General features: G+C 40.7%; 1 protein-coding gene across 1 annotated transcript; it reads right to left on the bottom strand.

The window, feature by feature from the left end:
• Positions 1 to 442: 442 nt before the first annotated feature.
• Positions 443 to 25,331, bottom strand: LOC132404443 (calcium and integrin-binding family member 3-like). The gene is made up of 6 exons (XM_059988572.1): positions 25,294 to 25,331; positions 20,053 to 20,087; positions 13,571 to 13,682; positions 13,191 to 13,335; positions 4,051 to 4,246; positions 443 to 564 (listed from the first exon to the last, which is right to left on the bottom strand). Exons 1-6 carry the CDS (start codon positions 25,312 to 25,314, stop codon positions 543 to 545), a joined length of 531 nt encoding a protein of 176 aa, XP_059844555.1. The 5' UTR covers positions 25,315 to 25,331; the 3' UTR covers positions 443 to 542.
• Positions 25,332 to 25,954: the final 623 nt, after the last annotated feature.

Below are 25,954 nucleotides of genomic sequence, written 5' to 3'. Positions count from 1 at the left end.
ATCAGAGACTAATAATATAACAAAGAGGATCGTCTTTTTAAAACCAAAATCTCTCCAATGAACATATGTCCTTTCAGATCATGTTTATGGAAATCTTGTTCAATCAGACAATATGTACTGAATCATGTTTGCAAGCTTCCAACGTGCTGCGTTGGTGGTCATTCCAGCAGGACTTCTCAAAGTGATTACTGGATTCAGGGGCTCTCACTAGTATTCAAACTGAACAGGTGAGGAAGTAAACTGTAACATTCAATTTAAAAGCTCTTTCTGTTTGGCTTAATGAATTATTTCCAATAAATCTGCATTTCTCTGAAGGTTTTTTCTTTAATTCAAATACAACAATCAGATGAGATGAAACAAAGACTTGGGAAATTCTAACTCAGATAATTAAGTGTCGATTAGTTTTAAATATTTAGACACATGTAATAGAAATCTTGCCTCAGAATATGGTCATGGAATACTTTCCAGCTGAAAAAATGGTGCAGAGTAGCATTAGGAGTAAAGGTTTTATTGTGTAGCAGCCCCTCATGTACTTAAGCTCTTCAGATCCTAATGTGAAAAGTGCTGTTGAAAAATAAAAAGATTTTAGATTTTAATATTTAACTCCTTAGAAAGCATTACACATTCGCTTGCTATTTTTACACTTTTCATTAATCGTACAGAATGAGATAACATTGATACAGCGCTAATGCCCATTTACTGAGGAGTCTGGGACAAAATGGTATGACTTCAAGATTGAAGGACATCCATTTAGAACAGAGATGTGGAGAAATTACTTTAGTCAGAGAGTGGTAAATCTGTGGAATTTGTTGCCATTAGTGGCTGTGGAGGCCAAGTTATTGGGTGCATTTAAGGCAGAGATAGATAGGTTCTTGATTAGCCAGGGCATCAAAGGGTATGGGGTGAAGGCAAGGAAGTGGGGATGACTGGAAGAATTGGATCAGCCCATGATTGAATGGCAGAGCAGATTTGATGGTCCAAATGGCCTACTTCTGCTCCTGTACCTTAAGGTCATGTTCTTATTGATGCATGGGGCCAAACTTCCTGCTTTCTGGAAGCACAAGGGGTTCATTCTGTGAGCACCTCAGTGATATTGTGAAGTGCAGCCATAAATTCAGCTTCATTTATTTACCACATGTACATCGAACCATACTGTCAATGTCTCATTTGCATTAACAGCAACTCAGTCGAAGGATTCAATGTTTGATTGGTATTGAGATTGTTAACCCCATACAGGGGGTCCATTTGGAATCTCAGGGTAGTATATGGTGACATATACATACTTTGATAATAAATTTACTTTGAAATTTGAATTTTGATGTCATGCAGAATTATAAAGTGATGGAATGAAATCAGAAGATTAAATAATGCATTAAAATCTTACTACCTCTTCTTTAGAGTGCCAGCAAATAGTGTGATTAAATTACTTTCAGAACATTTCAGGCATAAAGAATTGATATTTAGATGTCTTATTTTTAAGTCACACACCCAATATTCTTCCTTCACTTAACTCCGAGATCAGTCAAGCCAGCCTTACCTACATTGACTTTTGAGTACATGATACTGAGTTACAATTAAGATGCATAAGTTTTGGGGTAATTCAACGGATGCTGCCCGACCTGCTGAGTTCCTCCAGCTTGTTTGTACATGTTGATTTGACCACATCAGCTGCAGTGTACTTTGTGTTTAAATTCTGGGGTAAGTTTTTTTTAATACTAGTAGCATTAAAGTCTCAAGGAAGTTGTACAGCTGAACAGTTGTTTATGGAATCTTAGATGAATATTTTCTACATTCTCCATCATGGGCACAATCCTCCCCACCATCAATGAAATCTTCAAAATGCAGTGCCTCAAGAAAGCTGTACCCTTCATGGAAAAGCACTTTTCTCATTTCTACCAAAGAGAAGGTACAGGAGCCTGAAGACATGCCCTCAATTATTCAGGGCCAGGTATTCCCCTCTGCCATCAGATTTCAAAGTTCAAATTTATTTTCAAAGTGTGTATGTCATTACAGCCTTGAAGGTTCACCTTCTTGCAAGCATTCTCAAAACAAAAACAGAATAGAATTTACTAAAACACATACACACCGAACGGCCGCATGTCTAATTTGCAAAGGGGAACAGGTAATGCAAATAGGAAACAAAAACACAGTGAACATGAACTGCAGAATCCCTGAAAGTGGGTGGAAATGTGCAGAGCCCATTCAGTGCTGAAGCAAGTGAAGCTGGTCCAGGAGTTGGCTGGCTGCAGGATAACATGGTACCCAAGACTCCTGCACATCTCGCCCGTTGGTGGTTGTGAAAAGAGGAAGAGTGGTCAAACGCATGCAGACTGTGCTGAACACCGGTTTGCTTTCCGCTCTCGTCCTCAACCATTTTAATCCTGCTCAACACCTTCATCGGTGCAGAGCAGTGAAGCCAAACACATCTTCTGCTATCGGGCCTCAACGCAGCGCCTTCCCCCAGCGATGACCACCCCGGCCATACCTACACTCTCGAGAGTCTAGTTCGCTGAATCCCTCACCAGATCACAAAAGTGCCAAATTGTTGAGTTGGCTCAAAAGTACAAACTTAAAAGGGAAATGACAGGATGCAGATAGAAGCGATCTCAGTTCAGAAGAAAATTTATATCTACTAGATTGTTGGCGTCATCTTGCATCTCTGAATGGTCCATGAACCTATAAACACTACCTTGATATTCCTTTCTTTAGTAGTTTATTTTTGTAATATATAATAGCTTTTTGTCTTTGCATTGTACTGCTGCCACAAAATAACACATTCCACGTCATTTTAGTCAGTAATAATATGCTTCTAATTTGAATCATTTTCTTCTTGAAGCTACAAATTAACTTGTTACATGAAATGCCTGTCTTAGCTCAGTGATACAGTACCTCAATTTAAGCCAATGTTAAAAAAAATGTTCAAGCTGACATTTGTGTGCATTCATGAAGAACAACAGCATTGACAAAGTTGCTAACTTCCACTAGATAAAATGCCAGACTGGGCTAATTTACTCTCTCTGTATTTTTCCTCCTCATTTTTATTCCAACCCCTCCCTAACCAATAACATGATTTTCAAACTGTACATCAAATTTCAGAGATAGGCTAATGGAACTTCAACTTCTCAAGACTCACAACCGGTCTTGAGTGAAGCAACTCCTCCTGCATTAAAAACATTGTCAATCCCCATGGCCATGAGCTTAATTCTTCTATTATTGATTCATTCCTGGTCATGACTTCAGAATAAACTGGTATATTTGGAACTGTGCAGTTTTATTTGACCCCAGACATTTTATCCCATACCCTCTCCATCACAGAACAGTTTATCCACCAGCTCCCTTCACAAATTCTCTGCCTTCACTCTGCTTCAATCCATCTGCTGGCAAAACCCTCTTCCTTACCATTATCACTTTCAGACTCAAATGATGCAATGATTTCCTAAATGTTCTCCCACAGCATTGTGCACATCCAAAGCTGCATCTGCTGATCCATACTTGCATTTTAGAAGATATTGACTCGGATCCCTCTAAACCATTATCTCCATGTACTTGGCCGAGTACCTTTTAAATGTTGTTAATGAGTCAATTATGGGCAAATTAGACCAGATTAGATGGGAATCTTAGTTGCTATGGAGCAGTTGAATTGAAGGGCCTATTTGTATGGTGTAAAACTCTATTGCTCTGTGACCCAATACACCTGCAGTCACCGGTCGATGTTTACATTGTGTTCCCCATGTCCCTTTGGAACTCTTGTTTAGATTTGGTTGTGATCTTAATTCTACTCCCATTCCTGGAAACATATTCATTTGATATTATTTTCTTCCCAAGTGGAGTTCCTGCATGGGGTCAACACCAAATCTGTGAATTACTCTCAGAATGTACTGACAGTCCCACTGGGACTCCTGGTACGTCCAGAAAGATTTAGACAGGAAGGTTGACATCTTACATCAGTAGATGTGATATTACCAAAGTTTAAAAATGCAATCATATTCTCTAAGATTCATGAAATATGTAAAAATAACAAAAACTTTCATTGATCGACTTTGAAATTACCTCACAAAATCTGGGGCACGGGTGATCATGTATTCAAAGTCAGCTAAAGACAGTTTCCCATCACCATCCAGGTCTCCTTCCTCCATGACTTTCTCACATATCAACTGACGTTCTTCACCCGACAGCTCCTTGCCCGTAAGCTTATTGAGCATTACCTCCAGGTCAGACTGGCAAATGAAGTTATCATGGTTGAAATCTATGTAAAATATGACACAACACAATGATTTGTTTGATTGTGTGCTGTTCCAGAAGATAAATAAAACACTGACGAGACAAGAAAAATGGATTTTGATCTGGAAAATGTGGAAGAGATTGAAGAAGACAAAGATTTCATCCAGTCTGAACTTCTGAAGTGAGTTAAGAATAATGAGTGAACTTCACAGAGTGAGGTTTCAGAAATGAAGACAGCCATCTGGGAACGCATATCTAACACAAATTAAAAATTGAAATGACAATCGCTGCAGCAATAAACAATAGTTGAGGAAACAAGGAAAGCTTGTTCCTCCGGCCTGAAGGAAAAAGATACGATAGATGGAACCAAACATGGGATATGAAGTGACAACACTTTGGTAGGAAGCATGAGAAAAGATGAATATCAATTAATTTGTACAACTTTGAACTGGATGTTGGAGCAGGGAGTCAAGAGATTGTGTAACTGTGTCTCTGGCAAGGATAAGACATAGGAAACAGTTCATAAATAAGCAGGCATAAACCAAGGCTTTATAAATGTAAGCATGAAGTACAAGAACATGGAAGTTGTTCTAAATCACTGGTTAGTTTGCAGATTAGCTCGGGGCAATTTAGCAGCATGGTTGAAGTCTAAGGGAGTGTGGAGTGGAGATTTACTGCAATATAATCAAGAATTTCAACTTATATTTCAAGGAGAAACTAAAGAAAGTTGGGTTGTTTTCAATAGAACAGAGATTCAGAGCAGACAGTAATAAAAATACTCAGAGTTAAGCTGTTAGACAAAAAAGTAATATGAAGAATAATTTTAATCAGCATTTTGTTCTGATTGGCAAGATAACTTGGAGTACGTTTATACAAATGTAATAATAATTTTTGAAAGGAAGTTGTAGAAATACTTGAACCAGATAAATTTGCAAAGCCTTCTTTTATCCTCCACTCAGAGTCCTGTCCTACCTCAGTAATTTCATTCCAGCTGGTCTGGGCTGAATTTTCTGCTCACAGATATTCCACACAATACTCTGCTCTTCCTTCACTGGTCCCTTTACCACAACCCTTGACTTCCCTCGTGGAATATTTCCCCCATTCCTACTTTAAGATCCTCCTTTAGATCCGTGGCTTTGATTCCTGCTAGTCGTTACTCTTAGTGGCCACTTTATTGGATATCTCCTGTACCTAATAAGGTGGCCACTGAGTGTATGTGCGTGGTCTTCTACTGCTGTAGCCCATCTATTTCAAGGTTCAAAGTGTTGTGCATTCAGAGATTCTCTTCTCTGCAGCACTGTTGTAACGCATGGTTATCTGAGTTACTGTCACATTCCTGTCAGCTTGAACCAGTGTGGTCATTGTTCTCCGGCCTCTCTCATAACAGAGCATTTTCATCCACAGAGATGTGTCTCACTCAATGATTTTTGTCTTTCGCACCACTCTCTGTAAATTCTAGAGGCTGCTCCGCGTGAAAATCCTAAGAGACTGAATCTAATTTAATTGAATTGAATTGACTTTATTACTTACGTCCCTCATATACATGAAGAGTAAAAATCTTTATGTTACGTCTCCATCTATATATGTAATGTATAGTAATTTATAATAATTAGTATGTACAGGACAGTCAATATAACATAGAAATACAATTGTGTATCACTGTGAATTAATCAGTCTGATGGCCTGGTGGAAGAAGCTGTCCTGGAGCCTGTTGGTCCTGGCTTTTATGCTGTGATACCATTTCCCGGATGGTAACAACTGGATCAGTTTGTGTTCGGGGTGATTCGAGTCTCCAATGATCCTTCGGGTCCTTTTTACACACCTGTCTTTGTAAATGTCCTGAATCATGGGAAGTTCACATCTACAGATGTGCAGGGCTGTCCACACCACTCTCTGCAGAGTTCTTTGATTGAGGGAAATACTGTTCCCATACCAGACAGTGATGCAGCCAGTCAGGATGCTTTCAATCATGCTCCTATAGAGAGGATTTGGGGGCCCAAACCAAATTCTTCAGCCATCTGAGGTGAAAGAGGTGCTGTTGTGCCTTTTTCATCACACAGCACCTCTTTCACCTCAGATGGTTGAAGGAGTTTGGTATGGGCCCCCAAATCCTAAAATCTCTCTATAGGAGCACATGAGATCCTTGGTGATGTTTATGCTGAGGAACTTAAAGCTGTTCACCCTCTCAAACCTAGATTCATTGATGGGACTAGCCTGCCCCCATTCCACCTGTAGTCTACAACCAGCTCCTCTGTATTTGTGACATTGAGGGAGAGGTTGTTTTCTTGACACCACTATGTCAGGTTGATGACTTCTTCTCTGTGGGCTGCCTCAGTATTATTTGAGATCAGGCCAATCAATATAGTATTCTCAGCAAATTTAATTAGCAGATTGGAGCTGTGGGTGGCGACACAGTCATAGGTATAGAGAGTAAAGGAGGGGGCTTAGGAAACTGCCCTAAGGGGCACTTGTGGTGAGGGGCAGAGGTGAGGAAGTCCACTCTTACCCCTGCCGGTGATCTGACAGGAAGTCCAGGATCCAGCTACACAAGGCAGACCGAGGTCTCTGAGTTTCCTGTTGACCCTGGAGGGAATTATGGTGTTGAATGCTGAACTGTAGTCCAAGAACAGCATTCTCACATAAGCATCCCTCTTCTCCAGATAAGGGCAGTGTGTAGAGCTGTGGCTAATGTGTCATCCGTCAATCAGTTGTGTCAGTAGGCAAATTGTAGGGGGTCCAGTGTGGGTGGTAGCACGGTGCAGATGAAGTCCTTGACCAGCCTCTCAAAGCATTTGCTTATTGCTGATGTGAGTGTAACAGTACGCCAGTAGTTCAGACATGTTACCTTGGTCTTTTTAGGTACAGATCAACAGTTATTAAGATACTCAAACTACCCCATCTGGCACCAACAATCATTCCATGGCCAAAGTCACTTAGGTCACATTTCTTCCCCATTCTGACATTTGGTGAGAACAACAAATGAACATCTTGCCCATATTTGCATGTTTTTATGCATTGAATTGCTGCCACATGATCGGCTGATTACATATTTGCAATCACAAGCAGATATGCTTAATAACATTGTCATTGAGTGTACATAAACACTAAGTAAATATAAATTGTCTTAAATGGAGAAGTATTGTTACTGTTACTACATACAAAACTTATATAACTAAACCTCATGCAGGGTTTCAAACTAAAGTGGCAACATTCCTTTCCTCCGACAATTGATGTTCAACCCACTGAGTTCTTCCAGCAGCATGGATTTTGTTACAGCAACCACTAACTTGATTTGGAGACTGAATTTCCTTTCCTGAGTCTGTTCATTGCTTGTTAGTGTCCTAGGTTTGCGGGGAGCCAATGTGATCTTAGCGCTCAAAGCAGGATTGTTAGGGGAATAATAACAAGGTTCTATAATGCAGTGGTTAGCACAGCGCTTTACAGAATGGATGACCTGGATTCAATTTCTACTGCTGTCTGTAAGGAGTTTGTACGTTCTCCCTGTAACTGTGTGGGTTTCCTCCAGGTGCTCTGGTATCCTTCCACAGCCCAAAGGCATCTGGTTGGTTAAGTTAATTGGTCATTGTAAATTGTCCTGTGATTAGACTAGGGTTAAATTGGAGGTTGTTGGGCAGCACACCTCGAAAGGCTGTTCTGTATCTCAGTAAATAACTAACTAGAGCAGCAAAAATTATTTTATATCTATTGCTTTAATTTATTATCTTACTTCTTATTTTTATGTTATTAAGCATTGGTTAGATTACAGTGGAGAAGTTTGTACTGTTCTGGTCACCACACTACTGGAAGGATATGGTAACAATAGAGAGAATGCGGAAGGACTCACCAGGCTATTGCCTGGACTGGAGGGCTATAGTTATAAGGAGAAGTTGGATATGTTGGATTTATTCTCACTTGAATATGGGAAGTTAACAGATAACTTTATAGAGGGGCCTAGGTAGGATAGTTTGAATCTTGTACCCAGGGCAGGCTGAGGAGTTTAAAATAAGAGGACACAGTTTTAAGGAGAAAGTAGACATTTTAAAGGAGATCTGAGGGGTAAGATTTGGACACAGGGGTGGTGGTTATCTGGAACAAGTTGCCAGGGAAAGTAGTGGAGACAGATACATTTATAGCATTTGGGCAGATACTTAGATAGGAAATACACAGAGGAACCAGGCTTAATGTAGGCAAATGCAATTAGCATAGATAAGCACCATGGGTGGGACAAACAAGCTGGTGAAAGGGCCACATATCTGTGATTATACTGTATAATTACAGCATAGTGCTGGCTCCCAGCAGACCAATCTCAGTAGCATCATTCCCTACCTCTGTTGACTGATGCTTTGGTATTGTAATGACTCCGGTGAATGCAGGATAATGGAATGTGATTGGGAATTTTATGGCATGATCAATTTAAGAAATGTGACACAGCTAATATATATCCTTAAACACAAGAAATTCTGCAGATGTTGGAAATCCAAAGCAACTCACACAAGATGCTGGAGGAACTCAGCCGGCCAGGAAGCATCTATGGAAATGAACAAACAATGGATGTTTCGGGCCCAGACCCTTCTTTAGGAATGGAAAGGAAGGGGAACGATGCCAGAGTAAAAAGGTGGGGGAAGGGGAACAAGGATAGCTAGAAGGAGACAGGTGAACCCAGAGGGCTAGGAAAGATAAAGGGCTGGAGAGGAAGGCATCTAATAGGAGAGGAGAGTGGATCACAGGAGAAAGGGAAGGAGGAGGGGTCCGAAGTGAAGGTGATAGGCAGGTGAGAAGCGGTAAGCGGGAACAGAAGGGGGAAGGGGGGAGGAAATATTATTTTACCAGAAGGAGAAATCGATATTCATGCCATCAGGTTGGAGGCTACCCAGTCAGAATACAAGATGTTGCTCCTCCACCCTGAGGGTGGCCTCATCATGGAACAAGAGGAGGCCATGGAGCAACATGTTGGAACAGGAATCGGAATTAAAGCATTGGGCCACCAGGAAATTCTGCTTTCGGTGGATGGAGCAGAGGTGCTCGTTGAAGTGGTTCCCCCAGTTTCTGACGGGCCTCACCACTGTAGAGGAGGCTGCATCAGGAGTACCGGACGCAATAGATGACCCCAGCAGATTCACAGGTGAAACGTTGCCTCACCTGGAAGGACTGCCTGGGGCCCTGGATGGGGGTGATAGGGAGGCGAATGGGCAGGTGTAGCATTTTGGTACCAAGGCATTTTGGTAAGTATCAAGAGGAAGGTTAGTGGAGAAGGATGAACGGACAAGGGAATCACGGAAGGAGCAAACCCTGTGGAAAGCAGAGAGGGGTGGGAAGTAAAGATATGTTTGGTGGTAGGGTCCCTTTGGAGGTGGCAGAAGTTGTGGAGAATGATGTGTTGAATGCAGAGGCTCATGCGGTGTTAGGTAAGGGCAAGAAACTGTTAAGGTGGCAGGAAGATGGGGTGAGCGCGGATGTACAGGAAATGTAGGCAACGCAGATGAGGGCAGCATCAATAGTGGAGGAAGGGAAACCCTGTTAACCTTTGATCTTCTGAAATGAAGACTAAAGCATATGCTAATGGGAAAATCAAGCATTAGAAGATAAAACAATAGCTTTGAGAAGATCATTTAGTAACCAGTTCCCTGTAAACCTTGCCAATATATTTCAAATGCCAAGCCAAGAATCTTGAAGTTCCAAGCAACTTTTGTTACAACTTTCTAACAAGCTGTACATTTAACTAATATCGAATAAGAGAACTTACTGTTCTAGTATTAAGTCACCATAGTATTCATCAACTGAGTCAGTAACTGAATCCAGTGGGGTTTGTTTTGAAAGGATGACAATAAGAAACTATAAAATTCAACACTTGATTTATGGTGAGTAGGAGTCCGTGTATTTTCTTGTCTTTGGCTCTATTGAGTTTCATATTCACAATTCAGGAAAAAAAAACTCCACTTAGACATCAATGGCTAATCATGTACAGCTTGCGTATATTTTGTTAACTTATTAATCTGCTTTAGATTCACATCAGAATTAGACACCATAGATTTAGGTGTGAGGGAAAAGATCTAAAGGGGATTCTTTGAAGATTTAAATAAATTCTTGTATTTTGAGGCTCTACCCACTGGTCTCTCTGCTCTCCGCTATCGGAAAATCCTTTCCACGGCCACTCTATCTAGACTTTTCAATGTTCAATATATTTAAATGAGACCCTCCCATTCTTTTAAAAACCAGAGCGTATAGGCTCAGAGCTATCAAATGCTTCACTTTCATTCCTAGTGTCATTCCCATAAAACCCCCTTCAAAGTCAGCACATCCTTTCTTACATATGGCGCTCAAAATGGCTCAGGATACTCCAAATGTAGTCTGAACAATGTCTTATAAAATCTCAGCATTACATACTTGGTTTTATATTTGAATTCTCTTGAAACGAATGCTACCATTGTATTTGTCTTCCTTACTACTGACTCAACCCGCAAGCTACCCTTTAGGGAATCCTGCACTAGGACTTCCAAGTCCCTTTGTAGCTCCAATTTCTGAATTTTCTCCTAATGTAGAACAAAACCTATGCCTTTAATCCTTCTACCAAAGTGCATGGCCATACACTTCCCTACAGCTTAGCTGGATATCTTGATCAGGATGGATCAGCAGAGTTAAAGGGCCTGTTTCTATGCTGGGTAATTCTGTGACTCTACAACTCTGTAACATCAGCTGGTATGGAGTGTGATTTGTAGGAAAAACATGAAAATGTAAATATGAACCTATGTGCTTCCTTATTTAGGCTTCATGTCTCAGAGATATATTTCAAATAATCATCTTGAGCATTTAATTTACTGATGGCATTTGTTTCAAGTAAATTATTACTATAAATATATTCTCTTGATGTGAATGTTTTAATGATAGATTTGCTCCATGATTTCAGATGGAATTCTCTCACCATTTAAAAAAAATGTATTTTCTGATCATTTCAATAGTTGGAAAGGATTAATGATCTTTGTTCCATCATGCCTGCTGCTTTATCAGGCTGAAAACTGTCTTGGGTGAATTAATCTCCTTGCATTGATCAGTTCTGGGAAGTGAATACCAGCTACAGTGGCAAGAAAAATGAAGGAGAAAGTTACGGGGAATGTGAATGAAAGATTGGAGATTGTCAGTAGCTTTTGAGTCACAATCAAAGGGATCAGACTGTTCATCATGGAACATCTTGCTTCTCTGTTTTGTTGGCAGTTATTTATTGTGTCTGAAGTGAACTGAAGACTCCAGTTACATTTTAATGAACAGATTTTTATGGTGTTAGAGAAAATTGTTTTTAAGGTTTACATAACAAAATGCTAGCAACAAAGATTTATATTCAGGCTACAACTTCGTCTGCTAATCATTTTTATGATGTGGAATTTTTACCTTCATATTACAAAGTTCAGTTGCAGAACTTAGTATCAAACATCTCATTGAGAGGTGTTACTACATGCTTCAGGCTATGGAATGTTGAATGTTGCAATCCTGCATACATCTCCACTTTTACCTTTCCCACCCACCGGGCTTCACCTATCATCATCCAAGTTTCCTTCTTCCTCTCCTCCCCACCACTTTTTTATTCCGGCATCTTCCCCCTTCCTTTCCAGTCCTGAACAAGGATCTCAGCCTGAAACATTGATTGTTTGTTCATTTCCACACATACTGCCTGACCTGTTGAGCTCCCCCACCATTTTGTGAATATTTCTTTCAATTCCTGCATGATTTGTGCCATAACTGCTGCAGGAGCAATTTTACGGAGCAGTGTTAAATGAACGATTGTGTCATCTATACTGTTAAGTTGTATCATAAATACAAATGACAAAGGCCGTGCATTTCTGAAGCATGATTTTTTTTGGGATCTTGCGGTCCACATCCATAGATCCCTGAAAGTTGCATGCAAGTTGATAGGGCGGTTAAGAAGAAATATGGTCTATTGGCCTACATTAGCCAGAGAGTGAGTTTGAGAGCCATGATGTACGGTTGCAGCTCAATATGGCTCAACCTCACTTTGAATGTTGTGTTCAGTTCTGGTTGCCTCATTATAGGAAGAATGAGGAAGCTTTAGTGAGAACGTAGAGGATAGTTACCAGAAGGCTGTCTGCATTAGAGAGCATGCCTTATGAGGAAAGATTGAGCAAACAGGGGCTTTTCTCTCTGGAGCAAAGGAGGATGATTCACACACTCACCGATTCAGAGGTAGTTCCTTTCCCTCTGCTATCCGATTCCCAAATGGACGTTGAACCCATGAACACTACCTCACTTCTATTATTTCTGTTTTTGCACTATTTTTAATGTAACTAATTAATATACATGTATATACTTACTGTAATTGATTCACTTATTTTTCTATATTATCATATATTACATTGTACTGCTGTCACTAAGTTAATAAATTTCATGATATATGCTGGTGATATTAAATCTGATTCTAATTTGATTCTGAGGATGAGAGGTGACTTGATAGAGGTATATAAGATGATAAAAAGCACAGATAGAGTGGACAGCTAGCACCTTTTCCTCAGAGACGAAATGGCTAAAATGAGGGGGCACAACTTTAAAGTGATTGAAGGAAAGTTTAGGGGAGAGTCAGAGGTAGGTTTTTTTTATATAAACACAGAGAGTGGTAGGCGTGTGTACCAGAGATGTACTTGTGCCATTTAAGAGTCTCTTAGAAAGGTACATGTATGATAGAAAATTGTGAGAGGGAAGGGTTAGATTGATTTTAGAGTAGTTTAATAGGGTGACACAACATTGTGGGTCAAAGGGCCTTTATGGTGTGGAAATAAAATATGTTCTAATAGCATAGCTTTCTTCTTCCTGATTTTACATCAGCTGACTTCCATTCCTTGGGCAACACGACTATCTTCGTTTTAATTTGAGACTGGTGAGAATATACTATACAACAAATTTAATTTTCAATTAACAGTTAAGTATAAAACTCTAAAATGATGCTGAGGATACAGTTCTCTTACCGTAAATTTTAAATGCATAATATGCCTTTAAACTATTGGGTGCCATGTCACTTAAGGCAGAGAACATATTTAGAAACTCATTAAATGTCATGACGCCCTGCTCATCTGAAAACACTTCAAGAAGCTCTTGATGAAAGGGGTTTTCCTGGAGGGAAAAAAAGAGGAAATAATTATAATTTCTAATGTTTAACATTTGTACAGAATGCTTCAGGAACAGAATTTACCTCCTCTCATCCTCATTGGGTGAGAAGAGTTAGATATCTGGATAATCGTGTTATTATGAGCCAGTCTCGGAAAGCTCTGGCACTGGGTATCAGATTGCTCACCAAGTAAAAGAACCACGTCCTTTTTGCCATCACTAAACAGTCCTACATTCATACCTTCAATTCTGGCATCTTGCTGATGAGTTGCAGAGGTAGCTTGATATCTTTAATATCATTGAATTGCCAAGGGACATTCTGTGATACCAATGCACGGAATCTATGATATAGTCTGAAAGAGTACAGAAAATCATCAAAGCTGGGGGGGAAATGGATTAACTTTCTTTGTCTGTTAAAAATAATGATGAGCAATGGTTAAATGACTGCCTCCAAGAGGATCACAACCTTGTTGTAGTTTGGAGGCTTGTATACCTCAATGACCCAGAGTGCTATGTTGGCTGGAGTCAGGGCTTTATGATTTAGTTCATTGTAGGGTCCCCCATGCCAAACAGATCAAAGGACAGAGTTCAGACTAAGAGAGGTCCACCGGTCCTCCAGGTTTAGGGGTCCAGATCAGGTCTAACAACCCTGACTAGCAAGACATAGCTGTTATGGGAACAGCAATAAAGAAACCTTCTACATCTGAGTTCAACAGTATTCCTGAGTCTCCACTCAAGACTTGCTTCACTGACAGTAGTGAAAACCAAAAGGAAGCAACTGACATGATGAAGGAAGCCTTGAACACCGCACAGATGGAAGACAGATGCTGCCCTAAACGCCAGTGTGTAATACTGTGTAACTCTGTGTAAGGTTAAGTGAATGGGGGAAATTAATGGAGAAGTTTTTCCATAAAATATTTTAATGGGAAAGTGGAAATAATTGTGATATAAAAGCATATGGATGGAGTAAGAAACAGGATATAGAGGGAATAGGCCTGAGGATTGGGAATATTTCAGAATTCACCATAGAAGTCTGGGAAAATAGAAAACAAGAATAACTTAGAATGAACAATATAAAGCACCTCTGGAGACATAAAATGGGATTTGCAAAAGTTAATACTGGGTGCCTCACAGAATGAGATAGGAGAAAGAAAATAGCCAACAAAAAAAAAATACATTTTTTTGGTTGGTCTTCACAGGATAAGGCATTGAAAACATCCTAGAAATAATGGCGGACTGTAGATCTGGAGTAAATGAGAAGCTGAAAAAAATTAGCATTAGCAATAAAAAATGTAGTGTCAGACAAAATAATGCATCCCAAGGACCTGCAACCTAAGGTTTTGAATGAGGTTGTTACCTTCCAAAATTCCATAATTTTAGGATGGTCCCAAAAGGTGGGAAATAATAAATACATTCCCAAGTGTAGAGAGAGAAAAAACTGGATCAGTGAGCCAATTAGCTTGACACTAATAGCAGAGAAAATTTTGAAATGTATTATTAAGGAAGTGATAACAAGGAACTTAGAGTACAGGATTGGGCAGTCAGCATGAATTTAAGGCACATTATATTTGACAAAGCTATTAGATTTCTTCTAAGATGGTAACCAGAAGAATGAATAAATGAGAACTAATGTTTGTGTGTATTTGGACTTGTGGAAATTCTTGCAGAGTTCCCAGATAAAAGCACATAGATTTTGAGGTAATATATGGCGCAGATTGAAGATTAATTAGCAGAGAGAAAATGGAGAATGAGAATGATCAAGTCACCTCTGGGTTGGGAGGTCCAGCACAGGAACTGGTGCTGGACCTCCAGCTTTCAAGACATATTAATGATTCAGATGAGGTGATCAAATGAAGATAACAATACAAGGTTTGTTGATAATACAAAGCTACATAGAGGTTCCATGGATGGGGGGGGGGGGGGTTTGGAGGGATGTGATCTGGGTGCAGTAAATGGGTTTCGGCAGGTGATCAGGTTGGCATGGATTAGATGGGCTGAAGGGCCTGTTTTAGAGCTGTAGTGCTCTATGATTTTATAATGGCACCATAGAAATCCCCTCACCAGACTGCAGGTTCAAGCCTCCTTCCACCACTATCACCTTCTCAAGGGCAGTTAGGAATGGAAGTAAATGCTGACATCACTAGTGATTCCCATATCCCATAAATATTTCTTTTTAAAAAGCCAAGCCATATTTATTGTGTTTGTGAATGTGTGGAATTATTGATATTGTGCTGTCACACAATTCCTATCTTACTCTGTTTAATGGATGCTGATATTCGATGTGGCAACATTGAATAGTACAAAATAGTCACAAAAATGAAATTTACACTGAAAATCTATGAACAAGCATTTCTATTTAAATGATGCCTTATGTTCACTTTATTCTTGACAACCTTTGAATCATAGAATTATAGACAATAGGTGCAGAAGTAGACTATTCGGCCCTTTGAGCCTGCACCGCCATTTTGAGATCATGGCTGATCAATTACTATCAATATCCTGTTCCTGCCTTGTCCCCATATCCCTTGATTCCCCTATCCATAAGATACCTATCTAGCTCCTTCTTGAAAGCATCCAGAGAATTGGCCTCCACTACCTTCCGAGGCAGTGCATTCCAGACCCGCACAATTCTCTGGGAGAAGAAGTTTTTCCTTAACTCTGTCCTAAATGACCTACCCCTTATTCTCAAACCATGCCCTCTGGTACTGGACTCTCCCAGCATCTGGAATATATTTCCTGCCTCTAACTTGTCCAATCCCTTAATAATCTTATATGTTTCAATTAGATCCCCTCTCAATCTCCTTAATTCCAGTGTGTACAAGCCCAGTCTCTCTAACCTTTCTGCGTAAGACAGTCCAGACATCCCAGGAATTAACCTCGTGAATCTACGCTGCACTTCCTCTACAGCCAGGATGTCCTTCCTTAACCCTGGAGACCAAAACTGTACACAATACTCCAGGTGTGGTCTCACCAGGGCTCTGTACAAATGCAAGAGGATTTCCTTGCTCTTGTACTCAATTCCCTTTGTAATAAAGGCCAACATTCCATTAGCCTTCTTCACTGCCTGCTGCACTTGCTCATTCACTTTCAGTGACTGACGAACAAGGACTCCGAGATCTCTTTGTATTTCTCCCTTACCCAACTCTACACCATTCAGCTAATAATCTGCCTTCCTGTTCTTACTCCCAAAGTGAATAACCTCACACTTATTCACATTAAACGCCATCTGCCAAGTATCTGCCCACTCACCCAGCCTATCCAAGTCACCCTGAATTCTCCTAACATCCTCATCACATGTCACACTGCCACCCAGCTTAGTATCATCAGCAAATTTGCTGATGTTATTTTTTATGCCTTCATCCAAATCGTTAACGTAAATGGTAAACAGCTGTGGTCCCAATACCGAGCCCTGTGGCACCCCACTAGTCACCACCTGCCTTTCCGAGAAACACCCATTCACCACTACCCTTTGCTTTCTATCTGCCAACCAGTTTTCTATCCATGTCAATGCCTTCCCCCTGATGCCCTGAGCTTTGATTTTACCCACCAATCCTCTATGCCTTCTGAAAATCGAGGTACACTACATCCACTGGATCTCCCCCATCTAACTTCCTGGTTACATCCTCGAAAAACTCCAACAGATTAGTCAAGCATGATTTACCCTTGGTAAATCCATGCTGGCTCGGCCCAGTCCTATCACTGCTATCTAGATATGCCACTATTTCATCCTTAATAATGGACTCTAGCATCTTTCCCATCACCGATGTCAGGCTGACAGATCGATAGTTCTCTGTTTTCTCCCTCCCTCCTTTTTTAAAAAGTGGGATAACATTAGCCATTCTCCAATCCTCAGGAACTGATCCTGAATCTAAGGAACATTGGAAAGTGATTACCAATGCATCCGCAATTTCCAGGGCCACCTCCTTTAGTACCATAGGGTGCAGACCATCTGGACCTGGGGATTTGTCAGCCTTCAGTCCCATCAGTCTTCTCATCACCATTTCCTTCTGAATGTCAATCTGTTTCATTTCCTCTGTTACCCTATGTCCTTGGCCCATCCATACATCTGGGAGATTGCTTGTGTCTTCCTTAGTGAAAACAGATCTAAAGTACTTATTAAATTCTTCTGCCATTTCTCTGTTTCCCATAATAATTTCACCCAATTCATTCTTTAAGGGCCCAACATTGTTCTTAATGATCTTCTTTCTCTTCACATACCTAAAAAAGCCTTTGCTATTTTCCTTTATATTCCTGGCTAGCTTGCATTCATACCTCATTTTTTCTCCCCGTATTGTCTTTTCAGTTAAATTCTGTTGTTCCTTAAAAACTTCCCAATCATCTGTCCTCCCACTCACCTTAGCTCTATCATATATCCTTTTTTTTAATGCTATGCAATCTCTGACTTCCTTTGTCAACCACTGTGGCCCCTTTCCCCCCTTTGAATCCTTCCTTCTCTGGGGGATGAACTGATTTTGCACCTTGTGCATTATTCCCAAGAATACCTGCCATTGCTGTTCCACTTTTCTGCTAGGCTATCCATCCAGTCAACTTTAGCCAGCTCCTCCCTCATGGCTCCATAGTTTCCCGTTCATCTGCAACACTGACACCTCCGAGTTACCCTTATCCTTCTCAAATTGCAGATAAAAGCTTATCATATTGTGATCACTACCTCCTAATGGCTCCTTTACTGCGAGATCGCTTATCAAATCCTGTTCATTACATAACACTAAATCCAGAATAGTCCTGTCCCTGGTCGGCTCTCATACAAACTGTTCCAAGAATGCATCCAGTAAGCACTCTACAAACTCCCTATCCTGTGGTCCAGCACCAACCTGATTCTCCCAGTTCACCTGCATGTTGAAATCCCCCATAACTACTGCGACATTACCTTTGCCACATGCCAATGTTAACTCCCTATTCAACTTGCACCCAATATCCATGCTACTGTTTGGTGGCCTGTAGACAACACCCATTTGGGTCCTTTTGCCATTACTGTTCCTCAATTCTATCCACACAGATTCTACTTCCCCTGATCCTATGTCCCCCCTTGCAAAGGACTGAATCTCATCCCTCACCAACAGGGCCACCCCACCCCCTCTGCCCACATTTCTGTTCCTACGATAGCACATATACCCTTGTACATTCATTTCCCAGGTCTGATCTCCCTGCAGCCATGTCTCTGTTATCCCAACAACATCATAGTTACCCATTCGCACCTGGGCTTCAAGCTCATCCACCTTATTTCTGACACTTCGTGCATTCAGATATAGAATTTTTAACCCATTTCTCCTCTCTCTGTTTGAATTGCTGCCTATTGGGCTTAACCCAGCTCCCCGAACTCCCATCGGGCTATACACCCCTAGAATTTTGTTGTCCTTCCTAAATTTACTTATTCTTTCAACACATTTAACTCCATGTTCCTTCAGACCATCCCTCTGTACATGAGTCCTCCTTATCACTTGTTCTGCCCCACCTTCCTCTACTACACACTTAATATTCCAGAACCGTGTAGTCCCCACCTGTCCTTTATTCTTCCTCTCGCTATCCTCTCTCACATTCTGGATCCCCACCCCCTGCAAATTTAGTTTAAACCCCCCCCCCCCCCAAGAAGCACTAGCAAACTTCCCTGCAAGAATGTTAGTACCGCTACAGTTCAGGTGTAAACCGTCCCTTCGGAACAGATCCCACCTTCCCTGGAACAAAGCCCAATTATCTACAAACCTGAAGCCCTCCCTCCTGCACCATCCTCTCAGCCATGTATTAATCTTTATAATCCTTCTGTTCCTTGCCTCACTCGCACGTGGCACAGGTAGCAATCCTGAGATTGTTACCCTGGAGGTCCTGCTCTTCAGCTTCACACCTAACTCCCTGAACTCCTTACGCAGGACCCCCTCACTCATCCTACCCACATCATTGGTCCCTACATGGACCACAGCATCTGGATTCTTGCCCTCCCTCTCGAGAATAACCTGCACCCGATCTGAGATGTCTCGGACCCCGGCACCAGGGAAGCAACATACCATTATAGAACAGTACAATGCAGAAACAAGCCCATCCAGTCCATGCCAAACTATTACGTTGCCTAGTGCCATCAACTGGCATCTGGACCATAGACCTCTATACCCCTCCTATCCATGTACCCATCCAAATTTCTTTTAAATATTGAAATTGGACCTGCATCCACCACTTCTACTGGCAGCTTGTTCCACACTCTCACCACCCTCTATGTGAAGAAGCTCCCCTCCATGTTTCCCTTAACCCTAAAAGACCTCATTTTCAAACTGAAACTGATGTCTTCAGACAACCTGACCCTCTGTCCTGGCTGTAACCTCAAAGCATGGTAGGCTCTTTGCTGTACAGGGACACCATTTAGCTCTCACATAGTTACAGTCACATTGGCGGAACAGCAGCGGAACAGTCATCATAACGCTTTACAGTGCCAGTGAGTGGAAAACTGGGATTCAATTCCCACTGCTGTCTGTAAGGAGTTTGTCCGTTCTCCCCGTGACCGCGTGGGTTTCCTCTGGGTGCTCAGTTTTCTCACACATTCCAAAGTTGTACTGGTTAGGATTAGTAAGTTGTGGGTTTGCTATGTTAGGACCAGAATCAGGGTGGCTGCAACCAGCACATCCTCAGATTGACACAATATGACACATTTCACCATACATTTTGATGTTTTGATGTACAGTACATATGAAAGATAAATCTAATCTCTTAATTTACCTCATAATTTCTTTCCTTGTGAAGACAGTACAATCCTTGAAATAGAAAAGAAATATTTTAGTTGCCTTTTTTTAAGATTTGTCCCGCATAAACATGCAGAAACTTGTCAATTACATTGATTCCAATTTTAGGATCGTTCACCAGGCTATCTAACACTTAGTGCTGTGAAAAGTCAAAACTGAATGACGAGTGTTGCCTCATTTTAATTAGTTAGCTGGTGAATCGAGGCAGAGAAGGCCACGTGTGAAGTGCCGTAACTCATAGGAGCTGCAGAGTATTTCTGGAAGCATTGGCAGCTAGATAAACCCATAGTACAAGGGGACATAGTTTTAAGGAGATTGGTGGAAAGTATAGTGGGGTGGAATCAGAGGTATGTATTCTTACACAGAGAGAGATAGGTGCTTGGAATGACCTGCCAGGAGTGGCAGTAGAGGTAGATAGATTCGAGAGTGGTAAGAAGCTCTTTGACAGGCACGTGCATGAAAGTAAAATGAAAGGCTACGTGGGAGGGAAAAGTTAGATTGATCTTGGAGTAGGTTAAATGCTCAACACAACATTGTGAGTTAGAGAGCCTGTTTTGTACTAAACAGTACTGTTCGATGTTATCAGAGTTAGAGCCTCACTGTGAGGCTGTGGGTTACGTGAGCAATGGCATTCAGGCGTTCCGACCTAGCAACAGCAAAGACGGAATGGATGAATGCCAGAAAAGATGGGTCAGGCAGACAGTGCACGAATCCCCCAACTGTATATTACTCTTGTTGTATTCACCTCTGAATAGAGTTGAGTTTACAGTTCTTGTGGGCTACAGCCAGATCCAATGCCGATAGGTCCATTGCCTGGGTCAGTTATGCAAAGGGAAATGAGGCAATTAGAAAGGCTGGAGTACTGGAGGGGTGCATAGTGTCATAGAGTCATATAGCGCTGCAGGACGAAGCAGGCCCTTTGACCCATCTAGTCCATGCTAACCTGCAGGACCCTCCCATCCATATACTTCTCCAAGCTGCTCTTAAACATATAAGTTAAGACTGGTATTTCTGCTACATAACCATAAGATGGCATTTTAATTCTGCAGTACCAGTGTCAAGGATGTTGCCGAGCAGCTGAAGAATGTTGTATGCCAACGAGAGATCTGGTTCTGAAAGCAGATTTTGGGAAATCAGGTAAGAGTAAAATGGAGGATCTCTAAGTAGGAATCTCTGGAGTTCAGACTGCCCATCCAAGTGCCAATTATCACAGAAAAAAGGAGCTTGTGGTTGCAGCAAAAAGGACTTTAGACTCCTGGGAGGATGGACTTGTACAAAATAGACAAGTTGCACTTCGTTGGGTCAGGGACAGAGTAGTTTACGATTACTGAAGACTGATGCAGTGACTCAACCTGAAATGTTAGCTTACACCCTTTGCTTCCAATAATGTTGGTTGACCCACTGAATACTTCCAAGAGTTCTGACTTGTTTTTGTTCAATGTTACAGTCAGTGAGGGTACTTGCAAGGGCTAGGAACCTGGATGTGGAGTCAGAAGGGCGAGAAAGTGGAAACGAAGTTAACCAGCAAGTTTGGAAGGATAACAAAATAAAGATTAGGAAAAAGACAAATAAATTTGGTAATAATAAATGGTAATAAAAAATTACTTTGAACTTTGGTACCGACTATAATAACAGTACTTAGTAAATAGGTGGATGAATTTAGGACATAGATAAATGTGTTTAAGTCTGATATTACAGGTATTACTGAAACATATCTTAAGGAAAGGAGAAATTCTAATCTGATGTTCCTGATTACGGGGAAAGAGAAGAATGTGACTTTAGTTGGTGGGTTGGGTATTGGTTATTGGAACAACTATAGCTGTGAAACTTTAAGATTCACCTCACTTGGAGCTTACATTCTGTTCTTAGCCTTAATTAATCTGTGGAGTGTGCCTCAAAGTGGAGCATTATCAGGACCTGGCATTACAGAATAACGATTACTGCCATTTGTAAACCATCTGCATTAAAGGATTGTTTATTTTATCTCGCTACCCAGACACAGATAAGAGACACTTCAGAGTGTACAAACACCACATATTATATTTCCCAATTTGCTAACTCAACCACTAAGAATGAGCTGCATTAGAATATCTTAATGTTATAAAAACAAGTGTAAAGATCTCAGAAGGAGATCATCTTTCAGGTATGATTCTTCATCAGCTATATTGCTTAAAATTGCATTTTATATATATTCAATTTAAGTTTGTAAGTTGGATCTTAAGTTTTAAATGCATTTTCAAGTAATGCAATATTATTTATCAATTGAGTTTTTGCCATAAATCTATTCCATTGCTGCCACCTACTGTCCAATAAATGCCTTCTTACTAATTAGGTCCTGCACTGTGCTTTGGCGAATTTAATTATTTCTCAGAAGTTGCTAGGAATATAAAACGGAATTATGAGCACTAGCCATAAAAAGTGCTGAAACAAACCGTCAACAAGACGATAGTGAACAAAATATGCGGTGAGTTGGATAACTTGTGTGGCCTTAAACGCGCAAAACAACAAAGTTTGGCACTAACCTCTACATAAGACATTGGTGGCTTTCCACCATAAAAACAGATCGTACCCTTGGCAGCAAGTTAAGGCTGATATCTGACAATATAAGCAGCATTTACAAAGTAAGAGTTCTGTGTGGGCAATGTCACAAACCTCTCTTGAAACTTTGACCACTTGCAAGATTGAAACTTCAAAAGCCTGGGTGATGGGGTTTATGGGTTTATAATTTATAGGCGATCATTTTTTTATTTCACTTCTGCACTCATTTTTTCATTCTCAGCATCTAATCTTCCTGTTGTTAGACTGTAATGCTTAGGTCAAATTCGCATGAGTGCAAATGAAGACAAATGCACAAAAAGTGAATAAAGCAAAGTGGAAGGATATGTTTGTAAAGTCAACTCATCTCCACCCATTAGCACAACATCATTCTGGCAAGAAGGTCACTGGCAGAAGACCTTACCAATGAGTGTACATCCCTTTAACTAAAAGTGATCTTCTATAAATTTTAAGCAATTAAAAGCAATTTTAAGAGCTATACCTGAATAAGAGTCATTTTCAGATGATTGCAAGCTTATGTTCTGTTGTTAGTCACCTGTGAATTTTATTTGGAGTCACAGTAGCTCCTTGTTTATGTGAGAGACAATTATCACACTGTCAACAATGTGATCATGTAAGTTCAGTGATATACATTTTGTGTGCACTTACTGAGGAATGTTATTTGCATTCTAACAGTTGCTATAAAAGTAAGAAATTCCCCTCCCAATATCTAATAGATCTAAAAACTATATTCCCCACCTCCCCACAACATTAAAATATTATTTGCATTCATTCCTTCGACAGCATTTGGAGGAATCTATGACACATCTGACATCCCCTTCTTTTAACAGATCTACGGCCATTTAAATTCTGATAATGGGCTCTGGCTGAAATGTTTCACAACATTTCCTTCCATCATTTTCTGGCTAGCCTTCTGCTGCTCATTCACTTCATCCATAGAATGACTTAACCTGTACTTAAATTCTCAAGTTTCTCCAAAATCAGAGAGATTAAAAATGGTTAAACCTCAAATCAATAGTCATTAGTTCTGTAAATAATCCATACCCTATTGTATATCATTCTTTAGTGATATTAAAATGATTTTTCTTTGCATGCTTTTAAAGTAGAATTTTACCGAACATTATCTAGCATATGACATCGAAACTGGAATAATTTTAATAGATTCTCTTCTATTATAACATTACAAATTAGTACATTTCAATGCACCATTAAGAATAATAACCTTGTATATTTTTACATTATATAATCTCTTCCCTGGACTTACCTGATATTCATCTAGCTGTTCTTCAGTAAATATACTTTGGTTATTTCCCATTCTCAAATAATATTGAAGCTTGAGTTATATTATTTTACGTTCAATTTTTTTTTTGAAAAGCAACATCAACAAGACTCAGTCAGACTTGCCAGAATGATCCAGCCTTTGACTAAAGCAATTTCAGTCTAATATTCCAGTCGATGAGCAAGAGGGCTGGGCAGATGTTAATGGCTCCAGCAAACATCATGCAAGTGTTTTCTAAATCAATTAGCTCATTTACAGAGTGCCAGCTGCAGATTGTCTTTCACATGAAGTATTATTTTGTTTTATTGTTTGGTTGACATTTGCCAGCACTAAAAAGTATTATGTCATTTTTTTGTGTGGAAAGTACAGTTATACTGCGAATGATAAGTTGTGGACCACTGCAGAGCTCTTCAGTGTGAATAAAGAATTAAAAGTTTGCAATGATACTTATTAAATCTGAATGTTATATTTTTTTGTAAGGCAATAAAATGAGCTGAATAAATATAAGTAGAAAAATAATAAACAAGAGAAAATCTGCAGATGCTGGAAGTCTGAGCAACACACACAAAATGCTGGAGGAACTCAGCAGGCCAGGCAGCATCTATGAAAAAAGCACATCTGACGTTTCAGGCCGAAACCCTTTTGGCAGGACTGGAGAAAAAAAATTGAGCATGTAGACTTAAAAGGTGGAGGGAGGGGAGGGAGAAACACCCAAGCAATAAGTGAAACTTAGAGGGGGAGGGATGAAGTGAAGAGCTCGGAAGTTGATTGGTGAAAGAGTCAGGCCATGGAAGAAAGAAAAAGGGGTGAGGAGCACCAGAGGGAGGTGACGGGTGGGCAAGGAGATGAGGTGAGTGAGGGAAAAGGGAATGGGAAATGGTGACCGGGTGAGGGAGGGGTGCAGTGGGAGTTAGAGAAATCAATGTTCATGCCATCAGGCTGGAGGCTACCCAAATGGAATATAAGGTGTTGTTTCTCAGAGTGGCCTCATCAAGGCAGTGGAGGAGGCCAAGGATGGACATATCGGAATGGGAATGGGAAGTGGAATTAAAATGGGTGGCCACAGTGGCGGCAGAATCTGGGGTAGATTGATGAGAATGTGGGGGGAATAAAATGAGATTAGTGCAGGATTAGCATGGACTCAATGGTCCAAAGGTCCTGTTTCTCTGTTGTATCTATATACCACCAAAAGCTGACGTTAATCAGGCACTCGAAATATTGATTGCTGCCATCAACAAACAAGAAACAATCCAATATGATACATTTCAAATAATATTTGGGGACTTCAAACAGGCTTGTCTGAAGAAATCCCTGCCCAATTATCATCAGCATCTAATCCGCAGCACACTAAACCTCCAATATACTATGGTAAGGAATGCCTACCTTTCCGTGTCCGGACAACATTCTGGGAAATCTGATCACTTGGCTCTCCCACCAGTATCCAGGTAAAGGCTAAAGAGGTAAGGACAACAAAGAGGTGGTTGTGCGAGGCAGAGGCACGGGTACAGGATTGCTTCAAGACAGTAAACTGGGCTGTGTTCAAGGACTCATCAGAGGATCTGAATGAATACACCATGGTTGTCAGTTGTAGATGGGTGTGCCCCCACAACATCATTCTGTCTTCCTCAATCAGAAGCTCAAGATGAACCATGAGAATCTACATTCTCCTGAGGGCCAGATCAGTGGCATTCAGGTCTGGAGACCAAGAAAGATACATGAGGTTCAGGTCCAATCTCCACAAAGCCTTCTCACCTATGAAGTAGCAATTCTGGACTGAACTTGGCAGGCTTGAATGCTCTCATCTCCTACAGAGTGAACCAAATGACAGGTGACAAGGCTTCATGTCTAGATGAGCCTTTTAGACTGGCTTTGACCATCAAAACATAGAGGAATCATCACAAATGCCCCCCCCCCCCAGTGACGCTGTTATTTCAGTGTCTGAGGCCCATATGTGAGCAGCCTTCGGGAGGGTGAACCCAAGGAAAGCAATCAGCCCAGATGGGGTACCTGGCCGAGTTCTGAAGACCTGCCCTGATTGTTACAG

The sequence above is a fragment of the Hypanus sabinus genome, chromosome 14, assembly GCF_030144855.1.
Source record: "Hypanus sabinus isolate sHypSab1 chromosome 14, sHypSab1.hap1, whole genome shotgun sequence".
In the NCBI taxonomy this organism is placed as follows: Eukaryota; Metazoa; Chordata; class Chondrichthyes; order Myliobatiformes; family Dasyatidae; genus Hypanus; species Hypanus sabinus.
The sequence above is the reverse complement of the archived record's forward strand: the minus strand, read 5'-3'. Positions and strand labels throughout refer to the sequence as shown.